Raw genomic sequence first — 24,556 nt, forward strand, 5'->3', positions numbered from 1 at the left:
TGGAGGGGCTGTACCTCCTGGAGATGGTAATAGTTAGGGCTGAGCGAATGAACTTTGGATGAAACATAAGTCAATTCACATAAAACTTTGTTAGAATACTGTACGGAGCGAGTGCTCCGTACAGTATTAGAATGTATTGGCTCCTATGAGCCAAATTTATTGCTTTGCAAAGTCTCGCAAGATTTCGGATAATAACTTCAGAAATAAAATTTCTACTGTTAAAAACCTTTTACCGAACTCTGTTTCTGTTCCAAGTGGTACCGTGGAACCGAACCAGAGTTCGGTAAACGTTTTTTTACAGTAGAAATTAATTTATGAAGTTATTATGCGAAGACTCGCGCGAGACTTTGCGAAGTAATAACTTCGGCTCATAGGAGCCAATACATTCTAATACTGTACGGAGCACTCGCTCCGTACAGTATTCTAACAAAGTTTTATGTGAATCAACTTCGGATGCTTCATCTGAAGTCGATTCGCTCATCCCTAGTAATAGTCTATGAAACTTTTCTATGGGTCATTTCAGGGGCCATACAGCACACATACACCAAGACTGTATATACAGACGATACTGGACAGAAGTGTGTGCCTCCAATATGGCTGCTCTATGGAAATTAAAAAAACAACAACAAAAAACAGCTTCAATATTTTACATTATTTTGCTTCTACAGACTTATATGTAATTACTAAAACTAAAATTAAATATTCAAGACATTCCTTTTAATCTTCAGCCATGACATTATCATTTAAAATCAGGCAATATACTAGCTTATATCTAGAATTAGAGTCGAGAAAATAATTTTGATCATGATGTCTGAGGTATCCTAGGTCATAGGCAGTTGAAGCTGAACAAACGATGGTATAAGATGGTACCCTGACTTCTCTTCATCTGTCAGAGCAGCGTTTCCAGGCCTTACTGCTAGAGCCACGTGCACACCTGCTGTCCTTGCAGCCTCTGCCTCTGCATAAACAATGAATATGTTAGGATAGGCAAGAAACATAATAACCATTAGCATGAGAATTACAACATTAACCCTCTCCCTGCCAAGGACAAATCTCTTATGTCATCAATACTGATGGCTGGATCTCAGGCCTTGTTTTAAAGCTGACAATCTAACCAATACATCACGCTTTACAGCTGTTAGAAATCAGCCCCTGTGAGAGCTACATATACCTGCAACTCTTACTCCCAATCCAATTTCTGAAGGCTATATCTCAGGCTGTAAGGAGGCTAAGGAAGGCTTCTTGGTCTTGTTTTAAAGCGTAAAATTGCTCACCTCTGTAGTTGCTACACAGTTTAAGATACCCCTTCAGACAGCTGTGATCTGAGCCAGTGTGCAGGAGGAAAGACAAAGATACTCTCTACTTATGTAACTGTACATTTCCAAGAGGGAGGAGAGAGTAACATGGACTTTTCTGCATGTTATCAATCCCCCTTCAGACAGCATACTTGCTCTCTGATTTTAACACATGAAGGCTCATTTTTGTTTCAGAAAAGGAGTGAGTAGAAGAGCGTTTGCTCATCTAATCTCCCCTTTGTGTTCAATTAGGCCTTTCATTGACGCCATGACCCAGACATTTACCAGTATCTGCATCACAGTGCCAAATAAGTTGCACCACTCCCACCACAAACATCTTTGGAGTAAAATACGTAGAACATTTCTCTAGAAATACCCGTTACACGCTGCAGTAATAGCGGTAACAATTATCACTATAGAAGAATATCGAATATATTTCTGACAGATGGAAACGATTTTCATCAGTCAGAAAATACATTTTCGCTCGCTGACTGTCACAATACATAATAGCTTTCAATTACTGTAGTATACGCTTTTCATGTGTAATGCAGGGACCTTTTTGTGCCTCTATTATGGTCTCAACATGTGATTTATCACAAGCGGAGATAGGGAGAGTTCACATCACCGTTATTTTTACATTCTTCTGATCTGTAAGAACAGAAAAATAAAATGGATCTTGGAAAAAAAACTAAAAAAACGGATTCTGTGCATCAGTTCTGCACGTTCGGCATCCATTTGAGCCATTTCCGTCTGAGATCCCTTTTTTCAGCATTGTTTTGTATGCAGTGCTTTTTTTTTTTTCCTTTGACGGATCAGAAAAATAACGGTGATGTGAACTCTCCCTTATAGCACTCTGACTGATTTTCAAATGAACTGTAGGAGGTTCAGGTGTCATGTCTACAATACGGGAGCAATTCGCCATATCATACTCATCTGAAAGCAGCCTTAGTTAATGTATTATATCAGGTTTAGGGATTTAGAATCAGGATTACAGTTTGTATAAGGATATGGAAAATGATATTCTATCTAATTTCCAGTACTTCCCTCCAAAAGTTGGGTGGTATATTCCAGTAGTTTTTGCATTTCATTAACACATGCATGCACATGTAGACATGTATGGTATATATGAACTTCTCACATCTTAGTTTTTTGAAGACTATATTTTATTTGCATAAGTACGCATTTTAGTTGCAGGTTTTAATTTCCTCCAATTTTTGTTTATAATCACTGTTGGCTGCAATGTTGCATGAAGGTGGTTGTGTGTATTCATTATTAGCTTGTATTTTTATACGCAGTATGCTGTGCGCTCTAAGAAAACATAGATTTTGGTAACATGGCAGCTGTTTGTTGTGTATACAAGATGATGACCATATATTGCATGGCCATGCATGGAGAGGTGCTGCCGATTATCGGCAATCTTTCATCCTGATAAAATAGATGCCAATCAGCCGATGAAAGAGCGTTTGCTCGTTCATCAGATGATCGATTACAGGAATTATCAGGAATAAGCTTTTGTATCCTTGATAATTGGCCGAAACTGTGCAGTCTAATGGGGCCTTAAGGCTATGAAAGAGACCACTATACACTGAATGCATACTGCTAGCATATGTCGTTCATATGAGATCACTTCTGGTCAGAACGCTGGGAGCCTCACCAAACATAAAAGTGGTCATACCCCCTAGTACAGCAGTGCCAAATGATATTTTTCTTTTTAAAAGTGTATGAATATAAATTGCTCTGTAATATTCACTATTCAATGTGATCCCTGAGCTAAATTACAGATTAAAGTATATTTTTCAAATACAGTGTATGAAATAAAAATTATTTTATCTTTCGCCTAGGTGAGGTGCGTTCTAAATGACTTTATGACATCCGATGATGCCTATTTCACAGCAGTTGTCAGGAGCATACACAGGAAACCAAGGTCCGGAATAATGTAATAGTATTTCAAGTTAATTTTCTATAACATGGAAGGGTCTATCCAAACTATTTCATCTAGTTCAGTAATCTTTTAAAAATGGACCTCATAAAGGAATACCACTGATGACTTGTGTAATCGGCCGACATGACAGTTCACAGTGTTTCAATTCAGAAAAAAACTATTCCATTCATTTCAATGCTGGAAATGGGACATAATTCCACTAAGCGAATGGCATGACAGATGGAAACACTGCTGTGACTAGTGAAAAGTTTCCATCAGTAACATCAGTTATTTTAGCAATCGAGTAATCTACCGTTTTTTTTTTTTTCACGATTAATCGAGTACTCTAATAAGAAAAAATTTATTAAAAGACTGTTTTCCTTTATAAAAACTCATCAGACCCCCTGCCATCATTCCTCAAACACCCTTCATTCCCCCCTGTGCGATCAGCTCAAGTGCATCAGTTCCCCCCCCCCGTGCCATCAGCTCCGTTCCCCAAGTGCCTTCAGCTCTCCCCCACCCCAGTGCCTTCAGCTACCCCCCCCAAGTGCCATCAGCTGCCCCCCCCCCCCCAGTGCCATCAGCTTGCCCCCCCAGGTGCCATCAGCTTGCCCCCCCAGGTGCCATCAGCTTGCCCCCCCAGGTGCCATCAGCTTGCCCCCCCTGGTGCCATCAGCTTGCCCCCCTAGGTGCCAGTACTTACCTTTACTATAGGGGCGCCGCTCCACAGCTCCTTAGTCTTCTTCTCCGCGTGCTGCACTGCCGTCCTGACGTCACACAGCGTCGGGTCATGGTGCACGCATACGTGCACTATGTCCTGACGTTGTGTTAAGGCTGAAAGTGCAGCGCGGTACGGGCCGGCGGGTGACCATGGAAGGTTTAGTAATAGCAAGTGCTTCACTACCGCTCCGTTGTCACATGACACAAACGAATCCTCGATGCCAAAAATTTGCATCAAGGATTTTTTTGTTGAATTACTTGATTCAATCGAGTAATCGCTTCAGCCCTACTTGTGCGTCATCTATAGTTAAAAAACGGAAAAGGTAACACAAGGTATGAGGACATACAAATAAATAGCCATATTGCTTACCCTTAGTAATGTCTGTGAGGAAAAGAATATTCTCAGTGGAGCACCCAATTTTTTCAGCAATTCTTTTATAACTCTCACTTTCCACTTTAGATCCAACGGTAGTATCAAAATGGCCATGAAACAGCTGAAAAATATGTGACACGATATTAACTAAAGACAACTGGTATATTAGGGTTTGTAAGAAGAGAATTTTGCTCATGCGAGAATACACTGTATTTTAATCCCTTCCTGACAGATGCCATACATATCCTAAAATCCGCCATGCAGGAGCTGACCCCTTGAGATCAGTAGCAGGTTTCAGCTGTAACAGCCGTGACTAGATAACACTAGAACATGACACGGTTGCCCAGATGAGACTAATGGCCCCTTTACACTGCTCAATGGCGCAGACGATTGTCCTTCCCGACACTGCTTGTCAGGGAAAGAGGCCGCTGCTATTACATGCAGTGATCTCCTCCACAGTATGGAGAGGAGGGATTGCGAATGCCACTGCTCATCCCCATACAGAATTATTGTTTGATGGCAGCAGAGTGCTGTTTAGACGGCACAATCTGCTGCTGGCAAACGATGATTCAAAAGACTGCAAGAACAATCATACTACCCGATAAATGAGCATAATCAACGGCCCCTTTACAACGCCAGATTATCGCTAACAAGCGTTTGTTCGTAACATCGGGCAGTTTAAAGGGGACTTAACAAATGAATCAACACTGTGAACTGCAATGCAATTTTTTTTAGGCATAAAACACGTAAAGTAATAAAAGACCTATATTGCAAGAGTCCACAGGGTTGGCGCCCAACACGCTTTTCAGCCCAAAGCCTTCATCTGGAAGAGGCACTCACACGTCGCAACCCTCCATTTTAATGTCAGTAAACCAATAAAATCTGCACTGACAAACGTGGCTCCTCTCACTATATTTAATCGGTGACACATTTTACCCAAACCTTTGCTCCCCACTTAGTTTATATACTGTGCATAGTATCGGGCCTGGCATTTGTGATAGCTTGGTTATGGCTCTGGGCTCAGAGTGCATACTCATCAACTATCTATGTTTCGAGATGCACAAGCTGCCACGTGATGTCACTAAAGGCATTGGCGTGTGACGTCACAAAATGCCACTGCAGGAAACATTAGTGGCATATACACATGTAGCATGGCACCACATCTAGTGAACTAGGTACTTTTATTCCAGCGCGGAATCTATTGGTTACCCGACAACCTAAATGCAGCGTTGCGATGTGTGAGCGCCACTCCCAGAAAACCTTTTGACCCGAAACATGCAGCAGGGTGGATGCCATCTCTATAGTCTCTTGCAATGTAGGCTTGTGATTCATTCATGAATGTAAAAAATATATATCGTACACTCTAGGTACAAGTCTTCTGTGATAAAGGATAAAACATAACATATATAAGACTTGGAGTGACCTAAACAGTTTTTGCGTCTTTTATGCGTTTAATATGAAAGTCGTTTATATATGTTTTTTTTGGTGCTTTATTTATGCCTGAAAAAGTGTATTGCACTTTGGTTCACAATACTGAATATTATTCATCTGGGGTAGCATGTCATGTGCCCTATTGTTGTACACTGTAAGTCGTACTATAGACCTCAGTAGTCAGAAGCTGTGGCTCCTCCTGCTGCTGTGCATCGGTAGAAAGGTGCCATCAGCAGTGTGGGGAGCCGCAGCTCATGAATACTGAGGACTACACGGCGCATGCTCATCGCAGCGCTGCTGCAGATAAATAGGGTTTTAGTGATGGAATCAGGGTCCAGGTTACTAGTTTGTGCTGCCCTCAGACCAGGCAGCAGAAACCTGGTGGCAGATTCCCTTGACGCCAACATATGCTCCATTATGAATGAAATGATGGAGTGTGGTGGAAAAAACTATCTCCCTTGTGGGATTTCAGCAGATTTTAGTAATGAAAGAAGTCACTTTCCTATACTTTTCCCCCCACTTCTGTCATAATGTAGTAAAAGGTCACATATGGATAGTACTGATATACATTGCTTTTGTAGCAGTTTCTGCTTTTCCATGAGAATAAGGCAATAGGTGAAAAGTACCAGTCATGTGTTAATACATAAGGCTACACCTATATGTTTAGCCCCCTGTTGTGTGCATATCCTGATGCGCTTGGTCCGTCCACATTAGATTTTTACACGACAATAGCTTGGGCTTTCTCAGTCATTTATAACTCTTTGTGCCCATGGCAATTTTAATATAAATGAAAGCATTTCATCAGCCCAACAGCTCAGATGGCCAATTCAAAAAAATGTGAACAGCACTGTTTTATAAGAACTGACTGGCTATGTTATTGAATATTAAACAAGAACTTCCAAAAAAAACTTTATTCTCTGGCCGATTAGAAAGGTACAGGATGAAAATTGTAGTGAAAGTAATTTTCTTATTGGTGACTGTAGTTGTGAGTTTTCCTCTCCCTTCTGACTGACACTGTTAGGGCTGTTTCACACGAGCGGATGCAGTGCGTGTCACCCGCTGCGTGAAAGACAGCCAAGCCCCGCTCTGGACAGCAGAGACACGGAGCATTAACATGGTGATGGATCATGTGACGGACCATGTGATGAGCGTAGTGACGTCATCAAAGGTCCTATTCCTCACAAAAGAGGACAGAAGAGATGCCGGCTGCGTGAACAAGTGGATTAAGGTGAGTTAAATTATTATTATAATTTTTTTTTTTTTTTAACCCCTCCAGCCCTATTGTACTATGTATTCTGTATTCAGAATGCTATTATTTTCCCTTATAACCATGTTATAAGGGGAAATAATACAATCTACACAACCTTGAACCCAAAATGCATTGCACCCGCGCGATAAAAACTGAACAACGAAACGCAATCGCAGTCAAATGTCTACTTATTAGCATATTTGAAACAAAAAAAAAAATCATGTTTTAGTGTCTGCATATTCTGAGAGCCATATTTTTATTTATTTTTTTGCCCGATTGTTTTATGTAGGGGCTCATTTTTTGCAGGGTGAGGTGACTGTTTGATTGGCACTATTTTGGGGGGAATAAGGCTTTTTGATCGCTTGGTGTTGCACTATTTGTGATGCAAGGTTACAAAAAAATTTTAGTTTTAGCACAATTATTATTATTCAGGTGAGGGCACGGATCAGGTAATATTTTTATAGAGCCGGTCGTTACAGGTGCGGCAATAGACTAATATGTCTGGTTTTCTTTTTTTTTATATATATATTTTTTTTTTTTTACAATTTTATGTGTTTTATTTTGGGATTTTTTATTATTTTTTTTTATTATGAAAAACATTTTTTTTTTTTTTACTTTCTATTTTTGTCCCACTATGGGACTTCAACTTCTGGGGGTCTAAACCCCCCTGCAATGCATTACAATGCAACCTGTATTGTAATGCATTGGCTGTCAGATTTTATCCTGACAGTCTACCTATGAGACCCAGCCTGGGGCTGGATCTCACAGGCTTCCGTAGAAGGCAAGCCCCGATGCCTATGGAAGGCATTGGGCTGCCTTCTCTGCCATCGAGTCCCTGTCACTGCAGCGCGGGGACCCGATGGAGATGCGGAGGGAACCTGTACCCTCCCGCAAACCCTCTGCATACAGCGGTCAGCTTTGACCGTGGCATACAAGGGGTTAATACGCCAGCATTGGTGTTTTCACCAATGCTGGCGTATGCAGCAGCGGCCCGGCTGTTAGTGACTGCCGGGTACGTGCCGCTGATCGGGCAGGAGCAGATCCTGCACCCGCCGATCAGCCCGGTCCTTAAGTAACATCCACCAGTGCCGTACATGTACGGCAAAGGTCCTTAAGGGGTTAATATATGCAAATGAGCCTCTAGGAGCAATGGGGGCGTTGCTGTTACACCTAGAGGCTCTGCTCTCTCTGCAACTGCCTTTGATTGACAGGACCAGGCATTGTAAATGTGAGGACGCCTGCCTGGCCCTTTCAATCAAACTGCAGAGGATGCGGCAGTTGCAGAGGGAGCAGAGTCTCTAGGAGTAACAGCAACGCCCCCATTTCTCCAAGAAGCTCATTTGCATATATTAAAACATAATTTTTCTCAGTAATGCGGGCACATATGAACATGGGACCAACACAGATGCCTTCAGCTGCCAAACGCTCATTTAACAGGTCAGCCAGTTTCATAGGTACAAATCTGCTGACAGATGCCCTTTAACTCTCAAACTGACACAGCGTCTTATGTGTGGATAGGAAGTCAGCTTCTCTATTCAATCCTATGATACAATGAGGCTCTCACACTTTAGGGTTAACAGCAGTCACACATGATCTTAGGGTTCAGACTTTTTGTAAACCATGAAAGGCTGCTATGTATCTTGTAAATCTGTATATCTTGTCTCCCGCTGTAAAAAAAATATTAAAAGTGTACTACGCAGTATTCATAATTATTTTTTTATTGAATAAGCTTGGTATTGAATACAATAGTTTTCTATCCTATTCCACAACATAAATGTTTACCAACGTATACCAACCCTGTTTTGGCCTTTGTTGTGTGAATGGAGCCCTATGGATATGTTTTGCATATAGGCCGAGAAGATTCCCCATGTATATGCTAAACGGTTAATTGTAATCTGAACAGAACACTATGCAGTGACCAGACTAGTCACCTGGCAGCCTATAACATTGGTTTACAGCATAAACTATGCAGACAAAGGCAACTTGCTAGTAATTATCAGTAGGACAACCAATACCGTCATTGCTATTTTGAGTGACCCTTCACAACGTGTTGAGACACGATTAAATTGTTATTTTCAAATGGTCACTAGGACCAATAGTTGTCTCTTGGTTGACACGTGTGATAGTTGAAACTAAAACGTAACATTTATTATTTATTGTAAATAAAACATTACACTAAACTGACATTTAAAATTATCAGCTATGCCTGCATATAAATCATGAATTTTATTATCAGTTAATCAGTAATGTTACGTTTTAGTTTCAACTATCACACGTGTCAACCAAGAGACAACTATTGGTCCTAGTGACCATTTGAAAATAACAACCAATACCGTCAGTCTCATGATAACTCAAGTATCATAACATCAAGGAGTCCTACGGCAAACACTTATCTGTGGAGAGGGGATAAGTGTCCGATTGGCAGGGGACTGACTATTGGGGCTATGGCCGAAAATGAAATTAGGGGACCTGTGTTACCCTGTTTTAAGGGAGCGGTGGTCATACATTTGTGCTCTTGTGATTGGCAGGGGCCCCAGCAGTCATATCAGACACTCATGCCCTACCCATAGGGTAAGGGATGTGTTTGTTATTGGACAACCCTTATAAGATGTATTACAGGCTAAATATCCTAATTTAGGTATAAATGGGTGTTATATGTACCTCAAGGAGATCACCTTCAATTGAGTAACCAAATAAGAGTTTCTGTGCTTCAACACTTCCAGAGGAAAATATATACAGCTTCAGGTTTGCTTCTTTCCACTTTTTCAGAGCTGGCACCACGTCATCATATACCCTACAATCAAATGGAAGATTGTGTCATACAGTTGTGCTAAAACCAGAGAAAAAGGAGCAAATTTCGGTCCTGCTAAATACGGTTCCCCTTCTCCCATCTCCTTCAAATTCCAATATATATCACACTACAGTAGCAAGAGATACACTAGATTTGCTTTCCTGTTAAAACATGATTTAAGCTGAGTGACTACCAATACATGTTTTTACAATCACACCAATACTTATGCTAAGCCACAGCCATTTTACAGCAGGTAAGTGTTGCAAGGGCGTCCGGTGCCCGGAGGAGGGGGGGCTTGGTTGTCTAAAGACAGCTAGGCTCCTGCGCTAACAGCCAGCGTTTAAGCTCTTCGATGTCACTGTGAACAGCAACCGTGGCATCTAAGTGACTTGAAATAGAGGGAGCTCCCTCAGTCACCCATGAGTCCTTCCCATGGAACTATGGGGTGGAGATGGTTGATATGGCAGCCGGAGGTAATAATCGCCTTTGGGTCTGTCATCTACAGAAATCTAATAGGAAACACCAGAGGCAAAGTTTAATTGGCTGTTAGTGTGAAATAACAGGTATGACAAAGTGCTTTTCCTAAGTTTTCTAAAACAAAATTCATTAAAAAAGGTTACAAAAAAAGTCCCAAGTGAAAAAAAAAAATCAAGATTTTTTTCTTACAAAATAAGGGTCTATTCACATGTCCGCAAAATGGGTCCAGGTCCGTTCTGCAACGGATCCAGACCCATTCATTTTCAATGGGGCCGCAAAAGATGCGGACAGCACACAGTGTGCTGTCCGCATCCGCACTTCCGTTCCGCAGCCGCACTTCCGTTCCGCTAAAAAATAGAACATGTCCTATTCTTGTCCGCAGACACGGACAAGAAAAGGCATTTCTATTTAAAGTGCCGGCCATGTGCGATCCTCAAAAACACTTGCGGACGTGTGAATGGACCCTAGAAAGAAAATATAAAAAAAATCAACACATAAAAGTTATTACATCAGTAATGATCATACACTCATCAACATGGAAATTGTAGTACCAAGAAGGACAAGCTGTAAATTGAGGAAACAATTCATGAAACAAAAATCTAATAAACATGAACTGCAGCTCCACATAATGTGTTACCCAGCTTTCCTGGGACCTTGAATGACCAATCTGCTTTGCTACAGTACGGAGGATTTGTCACGAGGATTCTTACTCCTATTTTCCAGACTCCTGGCTGGCATTCTACAGTATTGAGGATTTACCAGTTCATGGATAGGTTGATCTGGCAGTCTGCAGTATGGGAAGGTTGGGTAACAACCTCTTTGGGGTAGTGACTGACGCATATTGGTTACATGAAACACACACAATTTTGCTCTGGTATATTGTCTGAATCTATCATAGGGTTCCAGGGCAACATAATCTGCTGTCACCAATGCAGCTGAATAGTGTTGTCACCCAGCTTTCCAGGTCCCTGATCAGCAAGTTAGTCTAGCTATATGATGGATTTATCACTACATAACTAGGTACATTTCAACCTTGTCCACCCGCAGCAGCCAATGGCCAAATTAATTTTAAAGTAATACCTTTGTTAACCCACTAATTTTTCGGCTGCCACCGCACTGCCCAAGTGGAAACCCTGTCTAAAATTGTTCTTATCGATAGAAAATGAATAAGACCACATGGGACCAGATGTAGAAGCCACCCGAAAGTAGCACGAAACTCGCACGGCCATGCTAGTTACAACTGTATTCTATTAGGCCGATACAAATTGTCAATCGTTCCTTACTGTTAAAGGGGTTGTTCGGGTTCAGAACTGAACCCAGACATACCCATAATCTCACAGAGGCAGCCCCCCCCTGACTTGAGCATCGGAGCAGTTCATGCGCCGATGTTTTCCCTTGCCCTGCGCAGAGCAAGGGCTCTTTTTTACTATAACATACTGCTGGGCTGAGGCTTCCGCCCGTCAGTATGTTCGGTGACATCACCGGCTCTGATGGGCGGGCTTTAGCGCTACCCTAGCGGTCTTACAGGCTAGGGCAGCGCTAAAGCCCGCCCATCAGTGCCAGTGACGTCACCGGGCTCACTGCTGGGCGGAAGCCTCCGCCTGGCAGCCCCATCGAGAGCCCGGTACGTCACCGGAACGCCAAAAAATGCCTTTGCCCTGCGCGATTCAGCGCAGAGCAAAGGAGAGCATCGGAGCATGAACTGGGTGAAATTCTGGGTATGACTGGGTTCAGCTCTGAACCCGGACAACCCCTTTAAAGAGGTTCTCTGGGCTACAGATGTTGATGACCTATCTTTAGGATAGGTCATGAATATCGGCTTGTTGGAGGTCCAACACTTATATAAGGAGCGGAAACAGAAGGCTCCGTACACTGTTTAGTTTCTGGCACCGGCATATAGAAATTCAGCTCCCATTCACTTGAATGGGAGTTTAGCTGCAGTACCCTGGCACAGCTACTACATAGTGTATCAGGCTGTTTGCCTCCAGTTCCCTACACTCTACAGCATTCGATGCCATGATTGCCCAAAACATAAAATTAGTGAGGGTGCTGAGTATCGAACCCCTAACAAGTTGATATTCATGACCTATCAAGAGCATTGATCATCAATATCTGTAACCTGGAGAACCTTTTTAATAGTTGTTAAAGGTTTTGAAGCTAAAATCAGTAGTGAGTTCCAAAATGGAAGTACTACCTGTCGTTTATACACTGCCTGTCCAAAAAAAAAAAAAAAAAAAAAAAAAGGTCGCCACCTGGATTTAAGTAAGCAAATAGTTATGAGCCTCCTATTGGATAATTACTGCATGGGCGATAACCCCAACTGGTGCAATGAGTTGCTTCTCATTTCTTAAACAACCATGTCGAAAGACACATCTCGTGGTTGTGGAAAAGATGTTAGTCTGTTTGAGAAGGGTCAAATCATTGGCATGCCTCAAGCAGAGAAAACATCTAAGGAGATTGCAGAAACTACTAAAATTGGGTTAATAACTGTCCAACGCATTATTAAAAACTGGAAGGACAGTGGGGACTCATCGTATTCGAGGAAGAAATGTGGCGGGAAAAAAATCCTGAATGATCGTGATCGGCGATCACTTAACCGTTTAGTAAAATAGAATCGCAGAAAAAGAACTCAGGGCTATGTGTAATAGTGAAAGTAAGAGCATTTCCACACGCACAATGCGAAGGGAACTCAAGGGATTGGGACTGAACAGCTGTGTAGATGTAAGAAAATCACTAATCAGTGAGGCAAACCAGAAAAAAAGGCTTCAATTTGCTAGGGAGCATAAAGATTGGACTCTGGAGCAATGGAAGAAGGTCATGTGGTCTGATGAGTCCAGATTTACCCTGTTCCAGAGTGATGGGCGCATCAGGGTAAGAAGAGAGGTAGATGAAGTGATGCACCCATCGTGCCTACTGTACAAGTCTGTGGGGGCAGTGCTATGATCTGGAGTTGCTGCAGTTGGTCAGGTCTAGGTTCAGCAACAGTATGTGCTCCAAGAATGGAGGTCAGCCGACTACCTGAACATACTGAATGACCAGGTTATTCCATCAATGGATTTTTACTTCCCTGATGGCACGGGCATATTCCATAATGACTATGCCAGGATTCATGGAGCTCAAATTGTGAAAGAGTGGTTTAGGGAGCATGAGGCATCATTTTCACACATGGATTGGCCACCACAGAGTCCAGACCTTAACCCAAAATGAGATTTTTATTTATTTATTTATTTTTTGGCGGCCTTTTTTTTTGGACAGGCTGTGTACCTTCTCTCCCTATTTGGTCCATTTGAGTTCAAAAACTGCATTAAAAAATCTGAACAAAACCTGATAAAATCATGCTTATATTCACTATACTGAACATACTCTATTTGGACAGGCAGTAATGTGAGGGATTACAATCTGTGTACAGAGCTGTGGAAGGCCTCAAACCATAGATCCACAAAATACATTTACCTTCAGTGTGCAATCCGCATTTTTCTCACTCCCATCACTAGAAATGCCTATTCCTGTTTGCGACATGGACAAGAATAGGACATGTTCTATCATTCGCAGAACGTACACACAGATGCAGACATCACATGGATGACATGTTTCTTTAGTGGACCCACACAAATGAATGGGTCCATGTGCAATCTGCAAATGCGGATCAGATACGGATACAAAATACAGTCGTGTGCATGAGGCCTAACCATGTTACCTCACAGACTCCTGAATTATGAACATTAAAGGGAACCTGTCACCTGGATTTTGTGTATAGAGCTGAGGACATGGGTTGCTAGATGGCCAGTAGCACATCCGCAATACCAAGTCCCCATAGCTCTGTGTGCTTTTATTGTGTAAAAAAAAACGATTTGATACATATGCAAATTAACCTGAGATGAGTCCTGTAAGTGACTCATCTCACTTACAGGACTCATCGAAGGTTAATTTGCATATGTATTAAATAGGTTTTTTTTACACAATAAAAGCACACAGAGCTATGGGGACTGGGTATTGCGGATGTGCTAGCGGCCATCTAGCAACCCATGATCTCAGCTCTATACACAAAATCCGGTAACAGGTTCCCTTTAAGGTATAAATTCTAAATTAAACTTACAAATTAGCTTAAAAAATTATACAGATGTGTATTACTACCAAGACGATACGGATCAATGATAGACCAAGAGAACAGTTTCAGTAATCCCTGCATAACTCATGAATATTGATGCAAGAAAAAACATGGAGATACTAAGCTCAACATTAAGACGGTGCAGGTATGTATATAAAACACATAAAAAAATAACACACAACACTTACTCTCCCTTCACTTTTCCAGTAGCATATGCAGATCTCCACATGTGGCCCTGGAGCTGCTTAAGAGCTGTGGTCTTCCTATTCAGCGACATCTGCCAACGAACATTATCAACCACACCTCTGATAACCTGTAACTCAGCTTCATGATCTGTACTGCTGGGGATGGGCACAAATCCTTCCAGTCCACTGTCTTTTTCTGCCTTACCAGTAAAAGGACAAAGAGAAACAACAAATATGTTAAAGTTACATTTATTTGCAAAGTGAAACCATATAAAAGCTTGATATGTATGTGATGGTGTGAATAAAACAAAATGCAACTACAGGCAGGTTATGCAGTGGTCAGGTACAATCTACCATTTATGGGACCTGGCAGACTTGGACAAGATAGCTAATGTTGGTAAGGTGGCTTTTTACGAATCAAAATCCGCTTTGGGATGTGACAAGAGAATATAGCCAAGTCAGATATCCATCTGTAGACACCTGTTTCGGGGTGCTTGCCCCTAGGATTCTGCTGGGTCTATGCCAGGCATCCTCAAACTGCGGCCCTCCAGCTGTTGCAAAACTACAACTCCCAGCATGCCCGGACAGCCTACAGGTATCAGCCTACAGCAGGGAATTGTGGGAATTGTAGTTTTACAACAGCTGGAGGGCCGCAGTTTGAGGATACCTGGTCTATGCTTTCAATGCAGCTTCGGCAGACCTGTATGGAGGACTTACTGGAAGCACTCCATGGTATTGGAGACTTATTGGCAATGCTCCATGGGAAACGAATATGAAAGAGAACAATCTTGCCACTCCCTATGAGTCAAAATCTGACTCCAACAAGCCTTGGGATTTCACAGGGGAATATAGACAGCTGTTTAGGGTGCTTGCCACGTCACTGCAGAGTAGGGTTCTGTGATTGCAGATGGGTATCTGGCTTGTCTGTATATTACCTTGTCAAATCCCAAGGCTTGTTGGAAAGTTGGATTTGACTCATAGGGAGTCTCTTCCACAAAGTGACACTAGCAAGATGGTGCTGTTTCTTGGGAGATACTTCTTTGCATATTTATTTCCCATGGGGCATTGCCAATAAGTCTCCATACTATGGTGTACTTCCAGTAGGTCTCCGTACAGGACTGGTCTCTTTATGGAGATCCAGCATGATGTTGAAGGAAAAGAAGTTGTAGAAGAGAGTTATTTACTGAGCCACTCATCTGTCACCACTACTAAAACTGCCAGCCATATGAAGGGGTTGTATAGACTCTACAGTAGCAAAATGGCACAGCATTTTTTAATGAACAATACTTAGAAAGTTATTTCATTTTGACTTTAGGAAGCAAAACAAGAGAAAAAAAATCTGCAAAAATCTGGCGTTTTACAAGGCACTTACTAATGTATTGTGATTGTCCATATTGCCTGCTTTACTGATTAATTTTTCCATCACATTATAGACGGCTCATTTCCAGGGGTTATGGCCACTGCTGCAGCAAAGATACGAGGTGGCCTGTACAGAAGCTACTGTGCTTCCGTGCCTATGTGCGATCCCACAGTCTCAACTACCAAAGAGGCCAGTGCTTTTTCCTATACTGTGCAAACACGACTACCGCTGCTGGATTGCAGGGTGGTCTTAACCCCTGGAAACAAGCAGTGTATAATGAGATGGAAAAATGAATCAAGCCAGCAAAGGAGACAATATGGACAATCACATACATTTAATACAATATTAACCCCTTCTACCCCTTCTGGCAGGCAGGGACGAGCCTCCCTAGCATCGCGGGTGACGCTAGGGAGGCTTGCCCCCGTCTGCCATTGGCTGCTCCCCCCCTTCCCCCCCCCAACACAGGATGTTTTCATCGGTGCACGGGAAGAAGCAGCAGCACAGGTGCGGGGACCAGGAGCGGCGCAGGGAGTGGGGACCCAGGTAAGTATATTCAGCGTCAGGGGCACAGCATATGGGGGGACATTTTATAGGATTGGATAACCCCTTTAACATTCCCCATATGTCTACTTTATATTGGCATCATTTTGTAAATGTCATTTTATTTTTTAGAACTTTAGAAGCAATTCTTAAAGGGATTCTGTCACCTCGTTTTAGCCTATAGAGATGCGGACATGCACGGCTAGATCGCCGCAATATACCTGTCCCATAAAGCTGTGTCCTTTTTATTGTGTTTAAAAAATGATATATAATTATATATATATATATATATATTATATATATATATATATATGTAAATGACCCTGGTAAGGTGCCCAAGGGGCTGTACTAACCTTCTTGGTGCCCAGCCACGCCCCCTGTGAAGGAGCCCAGCACCGCCTGCGTCCTCCGAATCTCCTCCTTGCTCACAGTTAGATGACCGTAATCTCGCGATGTGCGAGCTCGCTCATGCACAGTGCCGGTATACTGTTCCTTCCCTGTGCTGGCATCAGTCTCAGGGAAGGAACTGCGGCAATTACGGCAATCTAACTGTGAGCAAGGAGAAGATTCGGAGGACGCAGGCGGTGCTGGGCTCCTTCACAGGGGGCGTGGCTGGGCACCAAGAAGGTTAGTACAGCCCCTTGGGCACCTTACCAGGGTCATTTACATATCTATAAAATCATTTTTTAAACACAATAAAAGGACACAGCTATATGGGACCGGTATATTGCGGACATGCTAGCGGCGATCTAGCCGTGCATGTCCGCAGCTCTATAGGCTAAAACGAGGTGACAGAATCCCTTTAAAATGTTAAGAACATTTCCAAAACCCACTTTTAAGGACCAGTTCAGTTCTGAAGTAATGTGCTATTTTTATAGAGCATGTTGTTACAGATGCGACGATATCAAATATGTATACTTTCTTTGGTTGTTTGTTTCAGCTTTACATAATAAAGCATTTTTGAAAAACAAACAATTATGTTTTTGTGTCTTCATTTTATGAACATATTTTTTTCTTTTTCTGCCGATCGTCTTGTGCAGGGGCTAATTTTTTCAGGTACATATGATTTTTTTGATCATTCAATATTACACTTTATAGGGCAAGGTGACTGAAAAATTGGTTGTTTTGGCACAGTTTTTATTTTCACCTGTGGGGGTAGGTCATGTGATATTTTTTATAGAGCAGGTCGTTATGGTCATGGCAAGACCTAATATATATACGGTTTCTCATTTATTTAAGTTTTACACATTAAGGGCATTTTTGAAACCAAAAAAATGATGTTTTAGTGTCTCCATAGTCTGAGACCATATTTTTTTTATTTATTTTTTCTTGGCTGATTGTCTTATGTAGGGGCTCTTTTTTTTGCAGAATAAGGTGACTGTTTGATTGGTACTATTTTGTGGTGCATATGACATTTTGATCGCTTGGTATTACACTTTTTGTGATGTAAGGTGACAAAAAATGGCTTTTTTTTACCTTTTTTTACTTTATTTTTGTCCCACTCTGAGACACCTTTTGGGGGTCTGATCCCCTCTGCAATGCATTACAATACATCTGTATTGTAATGCTTTGCCTGTTAGTGTAAAACAGGTTGACTAGGAGACCCAGCATTGGGCTGGATCTCGTAGGCCTCCGTAGAAGGCAGGTCCCGATGCCTCTGCAAGGCATCGAGCTGCCTTCTCACCCATTGGGTCCCGTCACCACAGTGCGGGCACCTGATGGGATCCCTCACCCCCCCCCCCCCCCCCCTTTAACTTTGTCTACATGATAAATGCCATTTGCTGAAGTGAGAGAACCCCTTTAACTCGGAATGTAAAAAACTTGTAGTTTTAATTTTAGCGACCAAAAGAATGGTAATTTCCTCCATAATAGTAATTACTGTTAAAAGTGAAAGAAAGGAGTTCTTCTCCTCCTTCTCCACATCTCCCCAATTCTTTTCCCTCCCTATTGTTTCCTCTTGGTTCGTTATTCAATAGTGCCTAGTTCCTGGCACTACGGTTTTTTATGCAGCTCCACAATATCTTAATTAAGTATTTTGACCGGATGTCACAGTTTATTTCAACTTTTTGCATAGCTATTCTGAACTGTCGGGAAGCTCATGTATAATGCACATGTTTTTTCTCTAGTGCTATGTTTTACCATCTTTTATGCATTATGTCGATCTTTGCTAGATTGTATTTCCACTTATATACTTTGCAATAATTGTGACATGACTCATATGCTGTATTTCGAAATAATAAAAAGAAATTCCAAAGAAAAAAAAAAAGAAAGGAATGCCATCCTATAAATAAAATCTCACATCACAAAACATGGGATTTAGGCTACTTTCACACTTGGGGTAGCCTTTTCCGGCAGGCTGTTCTGTCGTGGGGACAGCCTGCCGGATCCGTGCTACCACAAGTCCACCGCACTGGCCTCATTCACCATAATGGGGGCGGGCCGGAGGTTGGGCTGCAGTACGGCAAACATGCACCTTTTATTGCATTTTACATTTGGAAGGTAAGAATTCAGCCATATAAAGAGTAAGATTTAACCTGTAATCTTAGCTGCCGAACATCTTCCTGACATTCCTCCTCATGCCAGTGCTTGTGCAAGTATTCTTCAACATTGTCCTGTATGTATGGGAACAAGATGTCCTAAGGGGAAAAAAACAAGTCATTTACCACAAAACACACATTCACAGCAGTTTTCTAGCATCTGCCAGGACTGTCACTGGTGCACTTATTATATACCTTTATTATATTGCTGCTCCTGCCTATGCCCCCTGAGGTTGGCTAAATGCTGGCATAGCACATGGGTACCCTATAACCATGTGCTATGCCAGGATTAGCTGAGCGGAGTGGGCTCCTGAGTGTGCCTGCTTCCCTAAGCTTAAAGCTGACATGCAGGACTCTTAGCTTCGCGAAGCAAGCACAGGTAGGAGCCCGCTCCACTAATCCTGGCATAGTGCATGTACCCATGTGCTATGCCAGGATTTGGTAAACCTCTGGGGCACAGGCAGAAGCAGCAATGTGTGCTCCTGCCCGTACTTCCAGCGCTGTGGCCCCCATTCATAAAAATGCACAGTCTGTACTCCGTACACCGCTGAGAAGTGAGTGGTGTGGAGAATAGTGAATTTAAAGGGGTTATAAAAAGCCTCCCCATATGCCGCTCCTGGTCCCCGCACCACCGCTGCTGCGGGGACGAGCCTCCCTAGTGTCACCTGCGATACTAGGAAGGCTCGTCCCTATCCCCACCTGCCATTGGCTGCTCCCCCCGACACCGGTTTTAATCCGCGCACCGGGAGAAGCTGCAGCGGCGGTGTGGGGATCAGGAGCGGCGCAGGGAGCGGGGTAAGTATATTTAGTGTGGGGGGGCCCGGCATATGGGGGGCTTTTTATACTCTCGGATAACCCCTTTAAAGCGCGCAGGAAAATCAGGGTTTTAGGGGGGGGAATATCTTTATTAAAAAGTCTAAATCAATAAAGTATATTAGAAAAATTATATTTAGTGCAATTGGGACTTTTCAAAATAAATAAAAAATTGAAGAAAAGTTTAGTTACTCTTTAATACTAACTTCATGGCCAGTTTTGGTGCACATGGCGAGCAGTGGCCTACAGATCCATACAGTACCTCTGTACAGCATTACATATTCTCAGGTGGGATCGCTTCGTCATACAGCATCCAATGGAATATGTCCCACTGGGGGGGGGATTTACGATTACATGCCAGAGGCTGCACGCCACATTTATAAAGTGTCACAGACTTGAATGACAAGGGGACATGGCTTTAGATGGGCCAAAATTAGATTCTAATAGACCAGATTGACCATCCAGAATGAGCCGTGGTCATGAGTCTAGTCTGTCTGCACGGATATGGTTCCTCTGCCGGATTTCTGACACTGTGAATGTAGCCTACGGGAGATCCGACAGGGAAAAAGCACACTCCCAGATCACTATAGAGCTCATCAGCCTGCTCATACCATATTATTTCACAAGACACACATGCCAATTTACATGGATCCTAAGGGAAAGTAAATGACAGTCTAATGATTTGCAATGAAAGCAGAATATAACAATTAGGTTTGTACAGTTGGTAAATATCACTGGGATCCTGCAATAAAGACAAGACGACTGGGAATTTCAACAGCTTTAGACCTCATGCTCACGACCGTGCCGTTTTTTGCTGTCCGCAAACCGCGGATCCGCAAAAAACGGAAGGCGTCCGTGTGCCTTCCGCAATTTGCGGAACGGAACGGGCAGCCCATTGTAGACATGCCTATTCTTGTCCGGAAAACGGACAAGAATAGGACATGCTATATTTTTTTAGCGGGGCCACGGAACGGTGCAACGGATGCGGACAGCACACGGAGTGCTGTCCGAATCTTTTGCGGCCCCATTGAAGTGAATGCGGACCCAAACAACAGCCGTTTGCATGGGGCCTTGGGGCTCGAGCACACCAACGTATTTTGCGTTCCGTATACGGGCCGTTTTCTGAGTTCCGTATACTCCGTGTGCTGTCCTGTCTGCATCCGTTGCTCCATTCCGTGGCCCCGCAAAAATTATCTGTTTTGCGGACAAGAATAGGCATTTTAATAGTAGGCCTCCTGTTCCGTTCCGCAAATTGCGGAAGGCACACGGGCGCCATACGTGTTTTGCGGATCCGGTCGTGTGAACGAGCCCTTACTCGACTCCCATAGACTAAAGCTTCCTTACTTGTGAGTATTTCTGGGTATTATGTTCCCCTAGGTAATTAGTTAAGGCACTGGGTGGCCTTCAGCAATATTCAGGGACAGATGGCACTACAAAAGGACTGATTCTCCTGCACATAGGACTGACAGATCTCAGTGTGTGACCAGAATCTCCTATCTGGCTCATCCTATATATTGATGGGAGTTGTCTGCTTTAGGCTGAATTCACACAAAGCGTTTTAACCCATTTTGCTTGGCAGTTTCAATGGGGTCACTGAGGTTTAAAAAAAAATAATTCACAGGGATATACCAAAAGTTTAAACGGTGGTCAGCTTAGTGCCGAGACCCCCAGTGATAGCTAGACTTAGGAAACAGAGGCGCTTGACCAGGGATGAAAGATCTTAGGTTCTGGCCCCTAAGGGGGGGAAATAGTTATTAAATAAAAAGTGTAAAAAAACAAATAAAAAAAAAAGTTTAAAAAAAAACAACAAAATATTAAGTATGAATCACTCCCTTTTCCAATTTCACATATAATGTATAAACATATACATATCGCCACGTCAGAAAAGTCCAAACTATTAAAATATTTTAAAAAATCTATGCGGTGAACACCGGAACAGAAAAATAAATGAAAAAAAACCGTGCGATTCGCCATTTTTTAAAATGCGGAATGCACGTGGCTTTTTTGGTTTATTTTTTCGCGTGGTATCAAATGGTATCGAGTATCGCAATACTTTTTTATGGTATCGAAACCGAATCAAAAATTTGGTATCGCAACAACTCTAATACATTCATTTGGCATTAGGCTGCTTTCACACTGGCGTTTTGGCTTTCCGTTGGTGAGATCTGTTCAGGGCTCTCACAAGCGGTCCAAAACGGATCAGTTTTGCCCTAATGCATTCTGAATGGAAAAGGATCCGCTCAGAATGCATCAGTTCAGTCTCCATTCTGCTTTGGAGGCGGACACCAGAACGCTGCTTGTTTGATTAAACTGAGCCAAACGGATCCGCCCTGACACACAATGTTAGTCAATGGGGACGGATCTGTTTTCTCGGACACAATAGAAAATGGATCCGTCCTCCATTGCCTTTCAATGGTGTTCAAGACGGATCCGTCTTGGCTATGTTAAAGAAAGATAATACAAACGGATCCGTTCTGAACGGATGCAGACGGTTGTGTTATCTGAACGGATCCGTCCATGATGGATCCACACAAAACACGAGTGTGAAAGTAGCCCGAGTTGTAGTTCAATAATCAGTCGCGCTACAATAAGTGGCAGTGTAGCCTGAGCCTTATTCAACTGACCGATATGTTCCCCAGAAACAGCGTAGTAAGAGAAGCCGCAGTAACGGTCAACCCTCATGCTCACACCTTCACCATGTGCAGAAACCCTAAAGTTTAGTAGTACCACCAGCACTCCTGGTCTGTACCGCCAAGGAGAAGAGGGTGGTGGCCAGAACCCAGCAACAGATTGTGAATTTCCTTAGAATATGGTTCTGAGTAGTGTTGAGGGAACTTGTGTTTTAAGTTCGGCGTCGGGTTATCGAAGTATCCCGTTATGGATTCCACTACCACGGACCATAACGGAATTTAGAATCCATAACGGGATACTTCGATAACCTGAACTCGAACTTTAGACGCCGAACTTAAAACACAAGTTCGCTCAACACTAGTTCTGAGTCATGGCAATGACTCAGAACTTCCTGTCTCCACATCAGAGACTTTCTGTTCAAGGGGTTATCAAACCCTTTACAACTGAAGACCTATACTCAGGAAAGGTTGTTACTACCTGATTGTTGGGGGTCCGACGCCCCCGCTGATCAGCTGTTCTGTGGATGGAACTGGTTACTGCAGCACCGCTCCCATTCACCTCACAGTGGGTAGCACTGCAAGTAATCAGCTCTATCCACTACTATCTGTATAAGGGCTCATGCACACGAGAGTAATGGCTCAGTGCCCATGCTGCGGGCCGCAATGCATGGGCACTGGCCATGTGCACTCCATTTGTGGATGGGTCTGCAATCTGAAACATGCGGTCAAAGACAGATCATGTTCTATGGACACGAAAGCCCACAGAGGCGCTTCTGCTCTGTGCCTCCGCTCCGCAAAAGATAGGCGAAGTCTTATCTGTGGTGATATCTAACGGATCACAGAGCTATTCAGTTTATGGTCTGACCTTACCTTCATGTGCAGGAGCCCTGTGTAGGTCCGGCACTGGAACTACTGCAGAACAGTTGACCGCTGGGGTGTTCGATAGCGATAACCTATCCTGACATGACGCATGGGGGAAGACATGTCACTGGCTGTAGCGGCCACGTGACCTACCTCAAACTGGATGTCGACATGGGGACATCGGAGATCCGCAGTGGCGGCGGGGGAGAGGATCAAGTAAGTACAGATTCCCTCGGCAGATCTGACCATGTTGGGGGAGGGTGGGGATCTGCCCGAAAGACCCCTATGCATGAGCAACCCCTTTAAAACCTCCATACGCATCAGTGCACAAAAAACTAATGTGTTTGGTGAACACCAACATGCTCAGCCGGACTAAGGGGGTCATTTACTAATCTGAAATATGCTTAAATTAGGCATATATCAGGCGCGGCTGCGACTTTTCCCCGCTCACGCCGGGGGGAAGGGGGGGGGGAGGCCAGTCTCATTCATCATTTTCTACGCCTATCTTAGGTGTAGAAAATAGTCTAAATGTAAGACAGCTCGGAAGCTTACATTTAGACTAGCGTCGGATGCGCCACAGTTATGGAGAGGCCTGTTCCTCTTTATAACTTCGCCGGACCCTCCGCCAGCGATGGGGCTTTTTTTTAAAGACTGGCATCTAAAACGGTGGTCTTGATAAACGTGCCCCCTAAGCGCCAGAAGAGACAGCACGTGTATGGCCGGCTTTCTTCTCAGAGAATCCAATGAACATGTCTGCCACAGATCCTGGAAGTATTGGCAGATCGGTGGACCAGATTGATCTTTAGGGCACTTGGCCTGAAAACACACGTGCGGTTTTTGATGCAGTATTTTCAGGTAAAGCCAGAAGTGGATCCAGCAGGGAGGAGAAGTAGAAGGCCTTCCTTTATAGTTCGGATTCCTTCCCAGTCCCCTTCTGGCTTTGACTACATGAAGCCATTGTGAAAACCGCTGTGGGGGAAATCACCTTACCGGTTACAATGGAGGACGGGCCATTTACCTTCACAAAGGTGATGGGGGTGGTGGTGCCCTCGATATCTAGCAGGATGGCAGTGACAGAGGGAGGTACGGGAAGCGGCACCATCTTTCCTCGTGCACACCGCTCGGTAGTCAGGGCGGAAGCCGCAGTGGAAGAGGGGGAGGGGACGCTCCGCCATAATAACCGGAGGGAGCCTACATGACGCCACACTCATTACACACTTTATTCTGGCTGTGGAGCCCGTCATGCTCCATACTGTTAATCATAA

General features: G+C 43.3%; 1 protein-coding gene across 2 annotated transcripts; it reads right to left on the reverse strand.

The window, feature by feature from the left end:
* Window positions 1-632: 632 nt before the first annotated feature.
* ENOPH1 (enolase-phosphatase 1) lies at window positions 633-24,454 on the reverse strand. Of its 2 annotated transcripts, none has more exons than XM_040418076.1 (6): window positions 24,310-24,454; window positions 18,985-19,086; window positions 14,554-14,746; window positions 9,651-9,783; window positions 4,307-4,430; window positions 633-958 (listed from the first exon to the last, which is right to left on the reverse strand). In XM_040418076.1, exons 2-6 carry the CDS (start codon window positions 19,016-19,018, stop codon window positions 822-824), a joined length of 621 nt encoding a protein of 206 aa, XP_040274010.1. In that variant the 5' UTR covers window positions 19,019-19,086; window positions 24,310-24,454; the 3' UTR covers window positions 633-821. The 2 variants fall into 2 exon arrangements, with proteins under 2 accessions (XP_040274010.1, XP_040274009.1); XM_040418075.1 differs by having other exon boundaries at window positions 14,554-14,750.
* Between the last annotated feature and the right edge of the window lie 102 nt (window positions 24,455-24,556).

This window comes from Bufo bufo, chromosome 2 (genome assembly GCF_905171765.1).
Source record: "Bufo bufo chromosome 2, aBufBuf1.1, whole genome shotgun sequence".
NCBI lineage: Eukaryota > Metazoa > Chordata > Amphibia > Anura > Bufonidae > Bufo > Bufo bufo.